At 42.9% G+C, this 16239-nt stretch overlaps 1 protein-coding gene across 5 annotated transcripts in view; it reads left to right on the top strand.

Moving 5' to 3' along the window:
• The window catches only part of EVL (Enah/Vasp-like), a 240395-nt gene that overhangs the window by 32703 nt on the left and 191453 nt on the right, over positions 1 to 16239 (top strand). For 2 of the 5 annotated variants that reach the window (XM_060261602.1, XM_060261597.1), the window contains exon 1: positions 7182 to 7390. The exons of 1 other annotated variant lie outside the window; for it this stretch is intronic. In XM_060261602.1, the coding sequence (XP_060117585.1) occupies positions 7368 to 7390 (23 nt within the window). In that variant the 5' untranslated portion in view covers positions 7182 to 7367. Of the gene's footprint in view, positions 1 to 7177; positions 7391 to 16239 lie in introns of those variants that run through there. 2 more of the 5 variants (XM_060261598.1, XM_060261601.1) reach the window with 2 other exon arrangements.

The raw sequence follows: 16239 nt of genomic DNA, 5'->3' as shown, positions 1-16239 counted from the left end.
TAGTCCCTTTTTGCCTGCCTGATCACAGTCTTGCATTTGATTTGCCACAGCCTATGTGCATGCTCAGAAGACAAATTACGAAAAAAGCAATTTGAAGTTGGTCACAGGATGGTGGGTAGTGGTCTACAGCTCTGTGGAAGAGCACAGACTTTGCAAGCAGACAGCCCCAAGTTAAATTATTGAGAGACGTTGATTGCTACAGGATCTGTGATGGCAAGACTTGCCATTCTTGTAAACTGGTATTAGTTAAGCAGCACAATAGTGAATAGACAAGAAAGTTTTAAGGCAGGGATGGCCAAACTGTAGCTTGGGAGCCACATGTGGCTTGTTCACACATATTGTGTGACTCTCCAAGTCCCCACTGCCTCATTGGTCAGCTTGGAGAAGGCGTTTCTCTCTTTAAATCACTTATCCAAGCCAAGCCAGAGAATGCATTTAAGGTTGCTTTCTTTCCACCTCTTCCTCCACCCCCCATCTATTTTCCTTCCTTCCTCCTTCCTTCCTTCCTTCCTCTCTCAAACATCTGACTTTCATGTACTGCGGCTCTCAAACATCTGACATTTATTCTATATGGCTCTTATGTTAAGTAAGTTTGGCCACTCCTGGTTTAAGACATGTAATTATATCAGATGTATACCGTGATTCACAAAAGCAGGACATATTGGAAAAGTAGAGGTTTGTCTCTAGGGTTGCCACCTCTGGGTTGGGAATTTCCTGACGATTTGGGAGTGTAGCTTGGGGAATTGAAGGACCTCAGGGTATAATGCCATAAAGTCCACCTTCCAAAGCAGCCCTTTTCTCCAGAGAGACTGATATCTGGAGCCGAGTTTTAATTCTGGAAGATCCCCAGGTCCCACCTGGAGGCTGGCAGCCCTATTTATCCCCCACTGTTCTATCAGCCTCAGGGCAATGGGCTCTTTCAACCTCTTTTAAGCACCAAAAAGACAGTTTGTACTCTGTGTCCCCATTCATGGAAGCTTTCCACACCTCATTTCCCAACACTCAGTAATGCCTTTCTTATATTAAAGAATGTTTTGCAACAGAAGCTTTAAGCACAGCCCCAGAAAAATATAGGAAAATCATGGGGGAAGACGGGTTCTTGATGACTTTGTCCCAGTTTTTTCAAAGGAAGAACTGGAAATTTTGTGCGCAATTGGGAAAATAGTTCCAATGAAATGCATCTTCCCCCCTCCCCCTTTGGAATTAAATAATTTTATAAAACCAGGGTTTGTTCACTTAAAATGTTTTTAATGAACAGTGTGGTGTTTCCTGCCTGAAAATATCCTCCCATAGGTTTTGGTAATGATAAGAAAGGGACCGGTGAGGACTTGTGGAAGGAGAAGAAACCCCCTTCCCCTTTTCTTGTCTCTTGCAGCTTCATAGGCTCATATCACAAGTCATAAACAGAAATTATCTACTGCAGTAAAACAAACAAATGTACCATTTGTTAACTTGCCAAAAATACTAAAATGATGCAAATGTTAAAAAATCAAGCTGTCAAATGTCAAAAAATCAATCAAAAAAATGAATATATTTATGGCACACCTTCCTGAGTTTCGCAGTCTTTAAGGAGGTCTGTTTAGTTGTAAATCCCAGCAGCCGTTTCCTCAAATGTTTTTGATACTATTTTATATCAACAAAAAGACCTGATATAAAATCAGGGATATTGATTGAAGCTTCGCTACTGAATGATTTAAATAACATTTAAACAATTTGAGGTTTTTTTTATTGAATTCATTTAATTCAGTCTTCCTTAATAAACAGAGGCGCAAACCTTACTGAATGAGGGAAGTGTTTGTCGCCCTCTTGAGGCTTAGATTTTAATTCTGCGCAGAGCTTTTTTTGTAGAAAAAGCCCAGCAGGGACTCATTTGCATATTAGGCCACACCCCGACGCCAAGCCATTTGGAACTGCATTCCTGCTCAAAAAAAGCCCTCTCTTTGTGCCATCAAACCATGCCTGCTTTGAATGGGTGTGTTTCTCAAAGTTTTATCAATCCTTTGCTCTTTTCCCAAGAATTGTCAGACTGCTACTGCCCTTACCTTTCATTATTGCTTTCTAGTGGTTTGGGTTTTTTTTGCACCATCCGAGTTGCAGCCAACTTACTAAGACCCTATAGAGTTTTCAAGGCAAGAGACATTCAGAGGTAGTTTGCCATTGCCTGCCTCTGCATAGTAATCCTGTATTTCCTTGGTGATCTTCCATCCAAGTATTAACCAGGACTGACCCTGCTTAGCTTCTGAGATCCATTTGCTGTTAAATATTTTTGACCAGTGGCACACTGATCCACTAATATTGCTTTGAGACTTGCTGGCTTCTTCATTAATCAGGAATGGGAAAGTTACTGATTTTAAGATTGGCCAAGGCTTGACTTAACTTATTAACACAGATATTTATACGCTGCTTTCCTTTCTAATGGGTACTGCAAGTGGCTCAGAAGCTAAGCTAAGCAGGGTCAGCTGCTAGTCACTGCTATGGTAAGCCAGGAATCTACCTCAAAGTAGCAGAGTGCACTAGGACTAAACACAGGGTAAGTTTTCTTTGTTCTGTTTGTGTGTGTGCTATCAAAGTTGCACAGAGCCTCTTTTAAGTTTCAAAGTAATAAGAAGCCTTTATTCTGGAAGTACATTCTAGATATTAGAGATGAGAGACACCTATAGGATCTAACTACTCTTAATTATCTAGGATGGGTACAGAGGGAACATAAGAACATAAAAGAAGCCATGTTGGATCAGGCCAGTGGCCCATCCCGTCCAACACTCTGTGTCACACAGTAGCTCCCCTCAGAAAACCCCAAGTGCCATTAGGAGGTTCACAATTGGGGCTAGAAGCCCTTCCACTTTGTCCCCCCCCTGCACCAAGAATACAGAGCATCACTGCCTCAGGCAGTTCTAACAATACGCTGTGGCTAATAGCCACTGATGGACCTCTGCTTTTTATCCAATCCCCTCTTGAAGCTGACTATGCTTGTAGCTGCCACCACCTCCTGTGGCAGTGAGTTCCACATGTTAATCACCCTTTGGGAGAGAGCATCTTTGTACCCATGGTGCCAAAGATGGAATGCAGCATGCTTCTTTGTGTGCGAGAGAGAGAATGGAAAAAAAGAGAGAGAAGGCAATTGCCCTAAGAGTTATCAGTTTACACTGATGTACAAAAGTTTTTTTGCTAAACATTAGAATGAACTTCCTAACAGAGCAGTTCCTCAGTGGAACAGGCTTCTTCAGGAAGTGGCTGGCGGGCTCTCCTACCTTGGAGGTTTTTAAACAAAGGCTAGATGGCCATCTGACGGCAATGCTGATTTTGTGAATTAGGCAGATCATGAGAAGGAGGGCAGGATGGGTTGCATCAGTTGTTAATTCTTGTGGCCTTTTTAAACAGGCTAGCTGTCCATCTGAAAGCAATGAAGATCCTGTGAATTTAAGGGGAGGTATTTGTGTGTTTCCTGCATTGTGCAGGGAGTTGGACTAGATGACCCTGAAGGTCCCTTCCAACGCTATGATTCTATGATACTTAGATGGAGACCATCAAAGAAGTCCAAGGTTGCTATGCAGTGGCAGGCAATGGCAAACCACCTCTGTTCATCTCATGCCTTGAAAAAACTACTGGGTCTCCATAAGTCAACTGCAACTTTGATGACACTTTCTACAGCTGCCACCAAGTCCGTTGAAGTCAGTGGGATTAGAAGAGTATAACTGTTTAGGACTGCACTGTGAATGGCTTGGTCAGAGAACTGGACCAGGAGCAAAGAAACCCTCCAGAATTGTGTGTTGTGTAGGGAGCTTAGGGATAGCAACTCCAGGTTGGGAAATTCCTGGGGATTGGGGGACACAGCATGGGGAGGATGGAGTTTGGGGAGGGAGCTTAGCTCGGGGGGAGGGATGTGATATGAAAGACTTCTACCTGAGATCCTGGAGAGACCCACTGCCAGTCTGAATAGAGAGTGCTGACTTCGATGGACCTGTAGTCTGATTCAGTATGAGGCAGCTTCATGTGTTCAGATGATGCTGTAAAGACCACTTTCCTAAGTAACCATTTTCTTCAGGGGAACTGATCTTTGGAGAACAGTTATAGTTCCAGGAGAACTCCAGTCCAAACCTGGAGGTTGGCAGCCCTAAGGATGAGAGTAGGAGAGGTGTCCCTGAAAATCCCCTTGTAAAAGGAGCAGGTATGTGCTGGGGCTCTATCAAGACCTATAGTCTGTTTTGTTTCATGAGGCAAATCTGAGACCAAAGATCTTCACAATCAGTGACCAAAACCAGCTTATTTAGCTGATCTTGTGGAGTCTGACTGATTTAGTTAGAAACCTCATGGGGAAAATTACTTAATTATTCCTACAGTCATCATTCCCTCCAAAGTAAAGTAGCAGATGGGTAATAATATTTTGAATTTTCATCATATGCACTGATTAAACCCAAAGGTCATACAGAAATTATTTTGCTGATCTCTATTCATGTGGTATTATGCTCTCTGTCCTTTCATATGGGTCTTTTAAATAATAATTAACACTAAGAAATGAGAGTATTAATCTCTGGTGGGTTGGGGACAATGGTTGTAACTTCAGGCAGCGCTGTTCTTGATCTTGCTATGAAAACAGGGGTCAAAATTTAAAATGGAACCATTCTTTTGATTGGAATTTTTCTCACCATGGACCTCATTCTGTAAAAAGGGTCCATGCTGCTTGTAATGCTCAAGAGACAGCAGATGAGTTAATGTAAGGATTTGGGCTAAGATCATTTTTTAAATCTGTGTGACCTTCCCCAGTAGCATTCTACAGAGAACAAAAAATCAGGCACAATGTTTCTTTAATTAGGTCCAAAATAAAGTTGTATCTCCCCTATTCATCTTTGATGTCAAAATTCGCAGGATATGTGTACAGAGAAGCTGCAAAATGGCTGCTGAAAAAGACATGGTGCTATTAGAGTCAAGCGGCTCTACCGAAAAATTGGAGGGAGTCTCCTCAGACTATGGTTACAATCTAAAGGACTTTTTCCTGGGAGTAATCCCCAATGAATGATGTGGGTCTTACTGAAAAGTCTTTGAGGAATGATTTTCATTCTTGTTTTGATTTGTAGTACCCTGGCATTACAGGATGCACATAGAACAATGGTAGAACTTCACTTGGATTTCTAGAAACATTCAGGTGGTTTTTCACTTCCAGCATATTTGTTCATGTACACGTATTTTGTAATGGTTTAGAATTACTTATTCCACATGGGCAGAAGTTGGGAACACCTAATCATTCATCTCTAGCTCTGGGGCATGAAATTCTGGACTTAAATAATGCTGAACTATAAGCATAATGAATTAAAATTTGCATGCTCTTGATGCAAAGCAGTTGCTTCTCTCTCTAGTTTACAGTCCAGTTCCATACCGCCTACACCAAAACAACATACTTTCCACTGTTCCTTTTGAGGTTACCATATGCTCTGAAAATTCATTTCTGAACCCAAACAGGAATTATTTCCCTGGGGAAAAAAAATAACGATTTTATCTTCATAGGACCCCAGTTCCCAGGATTCTTGCTTTGAATCCATAAAAAATGAAAACATACCTGTAGAACATGTTAAGACAAGGCTCCCCAACCTTTTTGAGCCTTCAGTCACCTTTGGAATTCTGAGAGGGAGGTGAGTGCCATCTCAAAATGGTTGGGAAATACCTGGAGATTTGGGGGGTGGAACCTGAAGAGAGCAGGGTTTGGGGCGAGGGACTTCAGAGGGGTATAATGCCATGGAGCCCACCTTCAAAAGTGGCCGTTTTCTCTAGGTGAATGGATCTCTTTCACCTGGAGATCTGTTGTAATACTGGGGGATCTCCAGACACCAAGTGGAGGTTGACAGTCATTATTAAAATCTAATACAAGGGAAAGGCAAGAAAAAACAAACAGAAATCCAGGGAATGTTCTCATCTTGGAGCTGGGTGAACCAATACAGGGCAGGCAGTTCCGTAGTCTTGATACTACCAGAGATTCAGCTGGTACCCACCCACCTTACTACAGTCCATGGTGGATTGTACAGTAAACCCTTTGTAGCTAATCTCCACCAACTGGCTGGTTCTCATGGGAACAGGTGGTCTCTGAATAATTTTATGGTTGAGTATGTGCTGTCTTTCTCTTAACAGCCAAGCATCCTTAAAAATTGGATTTTTGGGGAACAGCTGGTGCCTTTTTAATTGGGAAATATTCCAGGAATGTTGCTCCTGGAAAGTAGCTTACTCACCATGCTTCTATCTCCAAATTATATATGTTGACCATTCTCTCTTTTTAAAATCATCTTATTAAACATGGCTTCTGTTTACCAGCCCATCTACCTTTTCTGTTCTTTCTAATCTGTTTGGTTCTTTCACAGCTTCAGTAATGAGCCTTGAAAAGAAAGATGGCATGTTCACATTTAGTGGAGTTTCCCATTTGTTCCCATGACCCCATGGTGTCTTCTGACCTAGAATGTTCTGCATCGCTCCTTGGGCTGTTGCTAGGCAGCCCAAGCATCTCCAGTCACAAGCTTCAATCCCTGACACCTTCAGCTTTCCTCAGCTTCATTTCACTTCTTTCTCCTTTGAAAGGGGGATTTACTGTTCGGTCTCATTCAATCCACACAGCCTGATTTACTCCAGTGTTGTTCCACCCCACATTAACCATTGTGAGCCAGAATTTTCAGTAATAATTGGGTGCTGTGGCAAAATACTTTATTTTTTTTTATTTGGGAGGCAAAATGATGTAGTTGGACTTGTTTGTAGTAAGGACAACCTTCTGGGTCATCAGGTGTTCTTGGTGGTTCTCTCTCTCTCTCTCTCTCTCTCTCCCCTACAAATTATCCCCCCCCCCCCCACGTGGAAGAGCCTCTCTGAAAGTTGCCGGCACTCATTACCGGCGAGCGCCACCACAAAAAAAGTCCTGAATTTATCCTGTTGAAACATCAGCATCCTCCTGTCCTTCATTCTGTCTTCCTTCCTTCTGTGAACAAATCTACTCTTCGCTTTTTTAACTCCCCACCCTCACCCCTCCAAATCAAGAACCAGTGGTGTTAACTACCATGTGCTTGTGAGGTTCTTATACGGATGGCTCTGATTTGGCTGGAATAATAAAGATATCAGCCTGTATTCTCGGAGTCTGCTGCATTAATCAGACTTGCTGGAATGATCACATGGTATTCTATCGCCTTTCCCTGCGAGCTGCTGCTTGTCGGCAGCTGGCTGAGAGCTGCAGGGCTGCAGGCCAGTTATCTGCAGACCCTTTTCTCCCCCTCCCAGAATCTTTCCAACCTACTGCTGCTCATTGATGGCTGTGGTGTTGACCAACTAAATGTTTCTCCTGCGCCTTAGGAAGGGTATTTTTGCAGACTTGAAGGCCTCTCCGTCTTACCTCCTAGGCCATGTATGCATTTGAAGAATTCAGGTAGGCTCTATGTTTCAGACATCAGCATGCTTTTCTTTCTCTCTTTTTGGTACAAATTTTCCTGTGTAATGTCAGGCGGTTGCAAGAAGGCTCTTAACGATGCAAGGTGGGGGGGGCTTTTCCCCATCATACAAAAATCTCAACCTTTCTGTGGTATTTGGGAAGTGGGTGTGTCAAGGATGAGATGCAGGTAAACAATAGCTACAGATGTGTAAGAGCTTCTTACACCTTTCTGGGATTTGAGATTTTTTGAAATCACTGTTTGGAGCTTGAAACTGCAAGCAACTGTCTAGAGTTATAAATATTTTAAAAATCTGCTGTTCCATCAGGAAAATGAAAAAAAAGTATCTTTTTGCTATTTTTGGGTGCATGGCAGATGCTTCTCCTCTAGAAGGAATGCAGATTGCAATGGTTAAGGGGCAAAATATTGATGTTCAGATCGTACACAAGATTAGGCTGGGGAGGCTTGTTGCACATGCGGCATACATGTCGGCTGCTTGAGGTTGCAAGCTGCGGGATTTTGTCAGAACCACCCGGTAAAAATAGAATGCTCTCGATGTTAGACTGCAGGTATTTTATTTTAGGCAATTTTTTTTAAGTGCCATGGAGGATGCTGGGCAAGAAGACTGTCTTTTTGATGAAATATTCTGCTCTGAATGCTGACTTTGGAGGGAGTGTTGTATCTGGCAGTTTGTTTTATAACTCTTTTACACCCCTCCCCATGTAGTTTTGGAGACATTTTATATAAATAAACCACAGTAAAGGCAATTTTGAGCAGCCACAAAACAGTACATGAGATCTGTTAAGTTGTCTGACCTTCAGTGGTCTTTCACCTTTAAAAAGAACTCTTTTAATGTTGAAATTGTGAAAATACCATAACCATCTCTAGAGGTTTGATGCCTAGTGTTTCAGTAACAATAGTCTGTAAAAGAAAAACCTAACTTGAAGATTATGTGTGTATTTGAGAGCAGGGGATTGTATACTATAGCAGAACAGGTAACCTGATTGAGGGAGAAGTACTGGATTTGCTCACAGACATTGAGTTAATAACGTTGCCCCCCCTCTATGTTAAGCATCTTTAAAATGACTGGATGTTAAGAGTGGTGGCATCTTTGTTGGCTGGGCTGGTGCTGATCCTGAAGGGAAGGCTCCTACCAGGATTCCATCTTCTTGGGAAAGGAGTGTTCTTTTTTGGAAAATGTGTGTGTGTGTGTGTGGGGGGGTGATAGAAGGCGCTTGAGCTTGCTCATGAAATGTAGGAGAGTGCCATCCCTGTAGGAAGAGGAGGATTTTTACTAGAAGCCAGTGCACGATTGCACCTGCAGTTGTTGTAGCATTGTCAAGAGAATGCTCGCAAGCCATGGAGTGGCCTATTAGTGGGTCGCCAAGCTGAGGTGCGAATGGGGTTGCCGCAGCCTATCTCTCTGTCCTTTTTTGTGTGCAAATTGTTGCCCTGCCCAGATACCGACCAAGTGCTGCAAAAGTGATTTTTAAAATCTGCAGGGATGTTCTGATTGGGTTGTCACTAAAAATAAAATCTGTTTGACATGCCAGCTTGTAAAAAAAAAGCAAACCTGGAGAGTTTCCCATTAACAAAAGCCATGCAATGCAAAACCTTACAGTAATTGAGACCAACCAAAATAACACAACCCGTTGTGCAAGCCTTCGAGTCCTCCAGAGCTGTTCATCAGGCCAAACATATGCACACAAAAGTGGAGGGAAAGCAAAACACATCTTTCAGGCCATGGTGTTGGCTGTTCCCTTTCATCTCAAGACCTGAACACCATTTTGTGTGTGGAGGGGGGTGCGAATAGCAGGGTTTTCATGGCAAGAGAAGTTCAGAGGAGGTTTTCTATTGCCCCCCTTTGTGTAGAAACCCTAGACTTCCTTGGTGGTTATTTCCAAGCTGATCTGAAGGTTGGGCTAACCTGGACCATCCAGGTCAGGTTCCTGAGCTCCAGTGCAGTTAATTAAATAATTTGGTTTGGTTTAAGATAGTGCAATCTCCTTTATCTTTAGATGCCTTGAAGATTTTTTTTTAAAAGAAAATTTGGTTGTGATGTTTTTAAAGCCAATAAATTATCTGAGTAGCTTCAGGGACATCGATTCAGAGATCGGATTGTATTATTTCCAAGCTGATATAATCCTACACAAGGGGAAGCAGAGGATTTAAATAAATGGCAATTGCAACTAATGAGGCTATTACTACTGGAAGTTCCCTTGAGGGTAGAACCACCTATTACAGAGCAAAGGCAGGAATTACCACTTCCAAACCAGGGGGCACCATTTGCAGGGGGATATAGGCAGGTGAAGGATGAATGCTGGTTTTCCCTACAATCTTTTTACTGTGCAGTTTGGTTCCATTTTCCTCCTATCTGTCTCTGAAATCCAGTCGAGGAGGGAAAAGCCATGGCATAGGATTTCAGGGGAAGATTGGCAGGCAGTTCCAGGAACCCCTCCTCCCTCCCTCTCACTGATTGTCTCTTTCATGTGCCTCCTCCTACCCACTGAAGAAGAAGAGATTGGATTTATACCCCATTATAAGCCACTTTATACTCGAAACCTCAAAATGGCGTACAATCATCTTCCCCTTCCCTTCCCCACAACAGACATCCTGTGAAGTAGGTGGAGCTGAAAGAGCTCTGACAGAAATTGCTCTTGAGAGGAACAGCTCTGAGAGAACTTGTGACTGACCCAAGGTCACACCAGCAGGTGCATGTGGAGGAGTGAGGAATGAAACTTGGTTCTCCCAGATAAGAGTTTGTGCACGTAACCACTACACCAACTGTCTCTCATTGCTTTTTTAAAAAACATTCTTCTAAAGAAACCTGTAACTCCACCCTTTGGAACTTAGTGTGCATGTTTGTAATTGCACAGAACCGAAATGTGTAAATCCTAGATTCGTGAGACACGAGGATTCATTGGTTCATGGAGTGGTTTGTACAATCCTAAATTCCTTCATTTTAAATAATGATGCACTTTAGCTTTGTAAGTGTCTAAATGAAAAGAGGGCGGGTCTCCAAACCTGGAAGAACCAGATTCAAGTTCCGCTTTTGTTTGTGGACTTGCTGCCTCTGAGAATTGGGGGCAGCTTTACAGGACTATTGCGACAATCAATGCCCATAAAGAGAATAAGACATTGCAGAGCTGTTGAAATGATTAGATAATAAAAGCTCAGACCAGCTGTTGCAGCAGTGCGACTTTAGAAAGGATGAACTGGTGAGAAGGTTCCTTTGATTCTCTGAGTGTAAGGATGCTTAACTACCATAGTGCCTTGGCCCCCTTCCAAATGAGGTCATCACGGTCTGTCTCCCCCGCAGCTTCATTCGATGCAGCACACTTCATTTTCTGGCTTATATTGTTGTGCACTATAGCTGTGTGTTCTCTAACAGCTAATGGATTTCTTCCTAAAGGATGGCTCATTTCGTTGCCGGATGTAGTACCTCCCTGCATGCTGTTTATGAAGAACCTGTGTATGAAATACTTAAACAAGGAAGAGGGTTTTTTTCTTTATGAGCTCTTTAATAAATGTAACCATTATGGATTGTTTGAAGTGAAGGAAGGACTTTTAATAATACCTGTAACAGTTGCATTATTTAAAATATGCAGTCCTCCAAAAAGATTTTTCTGTTCCCATACCGTGTCATGCATCTCTTTAAAGTCAAGAACTTATTACTACATACTACATATTTTCTAAGCTTAAGGTGGGCCGGTGGTTTCTTTGTTCAGCCACTTTAAACTTGTGAAGCCACCTTAAGTCAACTTCTCCAGGGAAAATCCAACCCAAGATCCTGTCTATAGTGCCTTCAGTGAAATGGGGGAAAGATATACCTTCTTGAGACTCCAGAGAGCTGATAACAACTGAAAAAGAGGATACTGGGCTAGAGGAGCCAACATCCTGACTGTGAAAACTAGCATCTTGTGTTCATGGAACAAGAGTTGACAGCTCCAGGTTGGGAAACACCTGGAGATTTTGGGGGTGGAGCCTGAGGATGGCAGGGTTTGGGGGGAGGGACTTCAGTAAGATATGACCTAGAGCAGAGGCATCAAACTCATTTGTTACAAGGGCTGGGCCTGACATAAATATCACTTTGTCGGTCCAGACCATATATGCCATAAAATGTAATGCCAGCTGTCGGGAATAGAAACTTTATAAAGAACACAGGCATACCCAGTTAACAATATTATCTTTTACTCAAAATGCAAACAAAAGCAAATGATTCCTAGCATTGAAAGCAATTGATTTACTGGGGAGCCCACAAAAGCCCCAATAAATGTATTTAATATGCAAGACTAGTTTTTTCTAAGAGGTACTGTAAAAGGGGGAGTATCTTTCATTTTCATACTTAGTAGTTGCTTGTGGGCCAAATTAGAACCCTGGATGGGCCGGTTTTGACCCCTGGTCCTTGTGTTTGACATCCCTGACCTAGAGTCGATCTTCCAAACCAGCCAGTTTCGCCAAGTGAACTGATCTCTGTCACCTAGAGATCAGTTGTAATAGCAGATGTCTAGCCACTACTTGGAGGTTGACAACCCTACATAAATGTTAAATAAATGTTAATTATATTGGGGTGTTCCTCCCCCACCCCCATGTGAATATATAACTTTGGGGCTTCTTTTTTTTTTTTTTTTATAAAGAAAGTGAATACAAACCTGATAACATCATTCATGCCCTCATGTACTATCAACAGGATGGGAATAACCCGGGGAAAGACAGCATAGAGATAGTAACAACCCATTTTGACTTCAAGTTGGCATACCTTGTGTACCTTCATAGATTTATCTCATCCATTTTAACTAAACTGTTTAAATGCAATTTTTATTTATTTCTGTATAATTAATGTCTGAATTGCTGTTAGCCGCCCTGAGCCTGCTCCGGCGGGGAGGGCGGGATACAAATAAAATTTTGTTGTTGTTGTTGCTGTCCATTGTTAATATACAGACTACCAAAGGCTTCCATTTGCTCTCAGCCAGCTAAGCAAAGTGTGCTTCTCATGAGGGTTTTTGAGTGTTGTATGGATCTTGCTGGCCTGAGTTTCCCCCCCAAATGGTATGACCCTCCCACTGAAGTCTGAGTGGTACCTTTAAGACCAACAAAGTTTAATTCAAGGTATAAGCTTTTGTGAGCTATTACACTTCTTCAGGTACAATCAAATGGAAGTTAACAGTCTATACACATAGGTAGAGAGTGAGAAGTAAATTAGCATGAAACATAATGAAGATGTTTTAACAGATTCAAGGACCAAACAGGAATAACAAGCTTAGTTTATATGGTTACCATTTGTTTGGGTTTAATTCCAGGGCAAAACATAGTGAAGAAAATAAATATGTCAGAATTGGAGGTTGATGAGCAGATGCATCCTTAATTGTGGAATGCTGAGAGTACTTAACTGAGACCCCATCATCACGCTTCATTTGTCTTCTCTCAAGCATGGAGGCAGCTTTACAGCATCATCTTCTTTGAAGTGGGGTGATTGGATGTACAGAACTATCTCCCTTGTCACCAGACCAGAGATATCCATTCTAGTTTACCATTCCAAATTACATTATATTGCACTATTCATTACATGACATTACAATCTACTATTCTTATTATTCCAAATAAGAAATAAAATAAAGAGGATGTATGGCCCATCTGTGGGATTGATGAGAATACAGATGTTAAGAACTGAATGAGGTTAGCATGTGCTGTGAGATAAGAAACCAATATCCCTGTTAAGTCCTGGGGATTTCATTGTTCTGAGTGTTATAATAACTTGCAAGTCAGGAATTTCCCTTTCTAGTCTGTTCCTGAAGTTCCTTTTCATTGAATGTCCTGGAAAGCTGAAGCGTTCTCCAACGGGTTTCTCAGTCTTGTAATTCTTTATATCAGATTTGTGTCCATTAATCCTTTAGCATAGGGCATGGTGGCCAAACTGCAGTTCAGGAGCCACGTGTGGCTCTTTCACACATACTGTGCAGCTCCTGGAGGTCCAGGAGGCTTACTTTCAAGTAAGTGTGCTTAGCATCAGGACCTCAGTCAGCTTCTGAGTGCTGATCCATAGGTAGGCAACTATTTCCACTGCCTGTGAAGCAGGGAAGGAGGGGGAAAGAGACAGGCTTGCAAACTTTTCTCCTCCACCGCAGAGGTCGTCTGGAGACCTAGAGCAGGGAAAGAGAGTGCAAGAGCCAAAGGAGTCACAGGAAGGAGGGACAGAATTAAAGAGGGCAGCACAGGGTTCCCCCTTAATTCCATAGTTCTTGCAGGAGCTATATTTACTAACCTTAGTGTCAAGGCAAAGAGAGATGCATAATGATGCAAACAGTGGTCAGTGATTTATATGGTATATGTCTGTTTCTCCTACTGGTGCAAAAAAAATAATTTCCTAACTTTTCCCTGTGCTGGTTTTATGGGGACTTTTATTCCCAGATTTAGTTTTTAAAAAATCTCTTTCAAGCATGGTGATGATGCAAAGAGTGTACATATGTATTTTATCTTTCTGTGCAAAGAAAGTATTAAGAATTTTAATAAAAGCGTGTGTAATATTTGTTCATGTCTTGCAGCTCTCAAACACCTGGCGTTTATTCTGTGTGGCTCTTATGCAAGTTTGGCCACCCTAGTGTAGGGTTTGACCTGTTTGTCCTTGTAAAGAACTGAAGGGCATTGTTGGCATTTAATGGCATATACCATGTTAGAAGATGAGCAAGTGAATAAGCCTGAGATGGTGTAGTTGATGTTGTTAGGTCCCATGATTGTGTTATCTGGGTATATGTGGCAGCAAAGTTGGCATCTGGATTTATTGCAAGCTCTGATTCCAGTGTCTGTGTTCAAATTAGATGTTATGGTATTGTGGGTAAGGAGTTGTTTGAGAAGGGGGGGGGGCTTTCTATGTGCAAGAAACTGTTTGCTTCCCAGCACTTGTGAAAGAGAACTGTCATCCGATAGAGGCTGTAAGTCACCAATGATGAGTTGAAGTGTTTTGAGGAGAGTTGTATGTGACCACTAATGGTCTTCTGTTATTGTCTCTTTAGCCCAGAGTGTTTTTAAAATAAAGAGTGTCTAGGGCTTTGAGATGGGGCTGCTATTTTTGAGCACTGTTTGCTGGGCATGGTGATAATAGACGGTGCCGATCTGAAGCTTGTAGAGGGTGCCAACCTGTAGCTTGTGGTGCAGCACATAAGAAGTAACTTCAGAGGATATCAACAAATCAAAGCATTCTTCTGTTTGATACAACAGAATGTTGTGAGACTGATTGGAGCTGCTGCAGACAAAATCGGAAGATGGTGCTGTCTTTTTCAAGTCCTCGTCTGATCTACTGTTTCTCTCCAAAGTTTCCTGTTGTTTGAATCCTTTAGCAGACATTCCAGCCGCTTCTGTTTTTAGGTATCTTTTGGCAGGCAAGGGAATGTCATGGCGAAGTGGCCTTTTGACATATCGAAGAACCCTGTTATGATTCTCTCAGCTCAGCCAAATTATGCATCTTCTTTGTTAGGAAAAGCAAAGTGGCTGTTTTCAGAGAGGGCATGTCTTATTTCAGAAAGGGGGGAATATTACCCTTTCTGATTCAGAACCTGAGGGAAATACAATACATGCAACTTGCTGCAGAAGCTTGTAGCTATTCATTGCTGTCTGGTCAAGTGTGACAACCCTCATCTATGGCTCCGAATCGTGGGTTTTATACCGTCATCACCTGCGACTCCTTGAGCGCTTTCATCAGCGCTGCCTTCGCACCATCCTCAACATCCACTGGAGTGACTTTGTGACTAACACTGAGGTCCTCAAGCGGGCAGAGGTTACCAGCATCGAGGCACTGCTGTTGAAGACACAGCTGCGCTGGGCAGGGCATATTTCTAGGATGGAAAACCACCGCCTTCCCAAGATTGCCCTGTATGGCGAACTCTCCACCGGCCATCGAAATAGAGGGGCACCAAAGAAGAGGTACAAGGACTCCTTGAAGAAATCCCTTAGCACCTGTCACATCAACCATCACCAGTGGTCTGACCTAGCCTCAGATCGCAAAGCATGGAGGCACACCATCCACCAGGCTGTCTCTTCCTTTGAGAACACACGCATAGCTGGTCTTGAGGACAAAAGGAGATTGAGGAAGAATCGCACTGCTACAGGACCAACCCTAAATCAGACTTTTCCCTGCAGCCGCTGTGGCCGGACCTGCCTGTCCCACATTGGTCTTGTCAGCCACCAGCGAGCCTGCAGCAAACGTGGACTATTGCACCCTTCTTAAATCTTCGTTCGCGAAGCCAAGCCGAGAGAGAGAGAGAGAGGTCAAGTGTGCATGTATGGTTGTTGCACGTCCCATGTTTGGATAGAAGGTAAGATCAAGACTAAATTTTCTATGAGCAGAATGGAAATTTTGTTTCTCATAAGAACATAAGAGAAGCCATGTTGGATCAGGCCAATGGCCCATCTAGTCCAACACTGTGTATCACACAGTGGCCAAAAAACCCAAGTGCCATCAGGAGGTCCACCAGTGGGGCCAGGACACTAGAAGCCTCACCCCCTACTTCATCCCATAACTGCCGGATTAAACCCTGTGAAGGCCCCTAAGCAGTCGAAATCTCAGGGGCTCCCTCGCAAATTATCTCAGAGTTGGAGCCCTCTTAAAGCCTGCAGGCACCTTCTCAAAAGCCCCTTTGACAAAGCTGCAGAAGAGAGGCAGAGAGAGGCAAACTTGACTATGTTAGCAGTAGTTGCACCAGGCAAAGAGAGGCTCAGTTGCTGGCAGCATGTGCAGACTGGGAGAGCTGCAAACAGGGGGGAAATTAGGGGTGGGGGGGGAGCCAGCCTGGGGCCCCTAAAGGTGTGGGGGTCCATAGGCCACTGCCTACTTGGCCTAATTGTTAATCCAGCC

Source organism: Heteronotia binoei, chromosome 21 (genome assembly GCF_032191835.1).
Source record: "Heteronotia binoei isolate CCM8104 ecotype False Entrance Well chromosome 21, APGP_CSIRO_Hbin_v1, whole genome shotgun sequence".
Taxonomy (NCBI): Eukaryota; Metazoa; Chordata; class Lepidosauria; order Squamata; family Gekkonidae; genus Heteronotia; species Heteronotia binoei.
The sequence above is the reverse complement of the archived record's forward strand: the minus strand, read 5'-3'. Positions and strand labels throughout refer to the sequence as shown.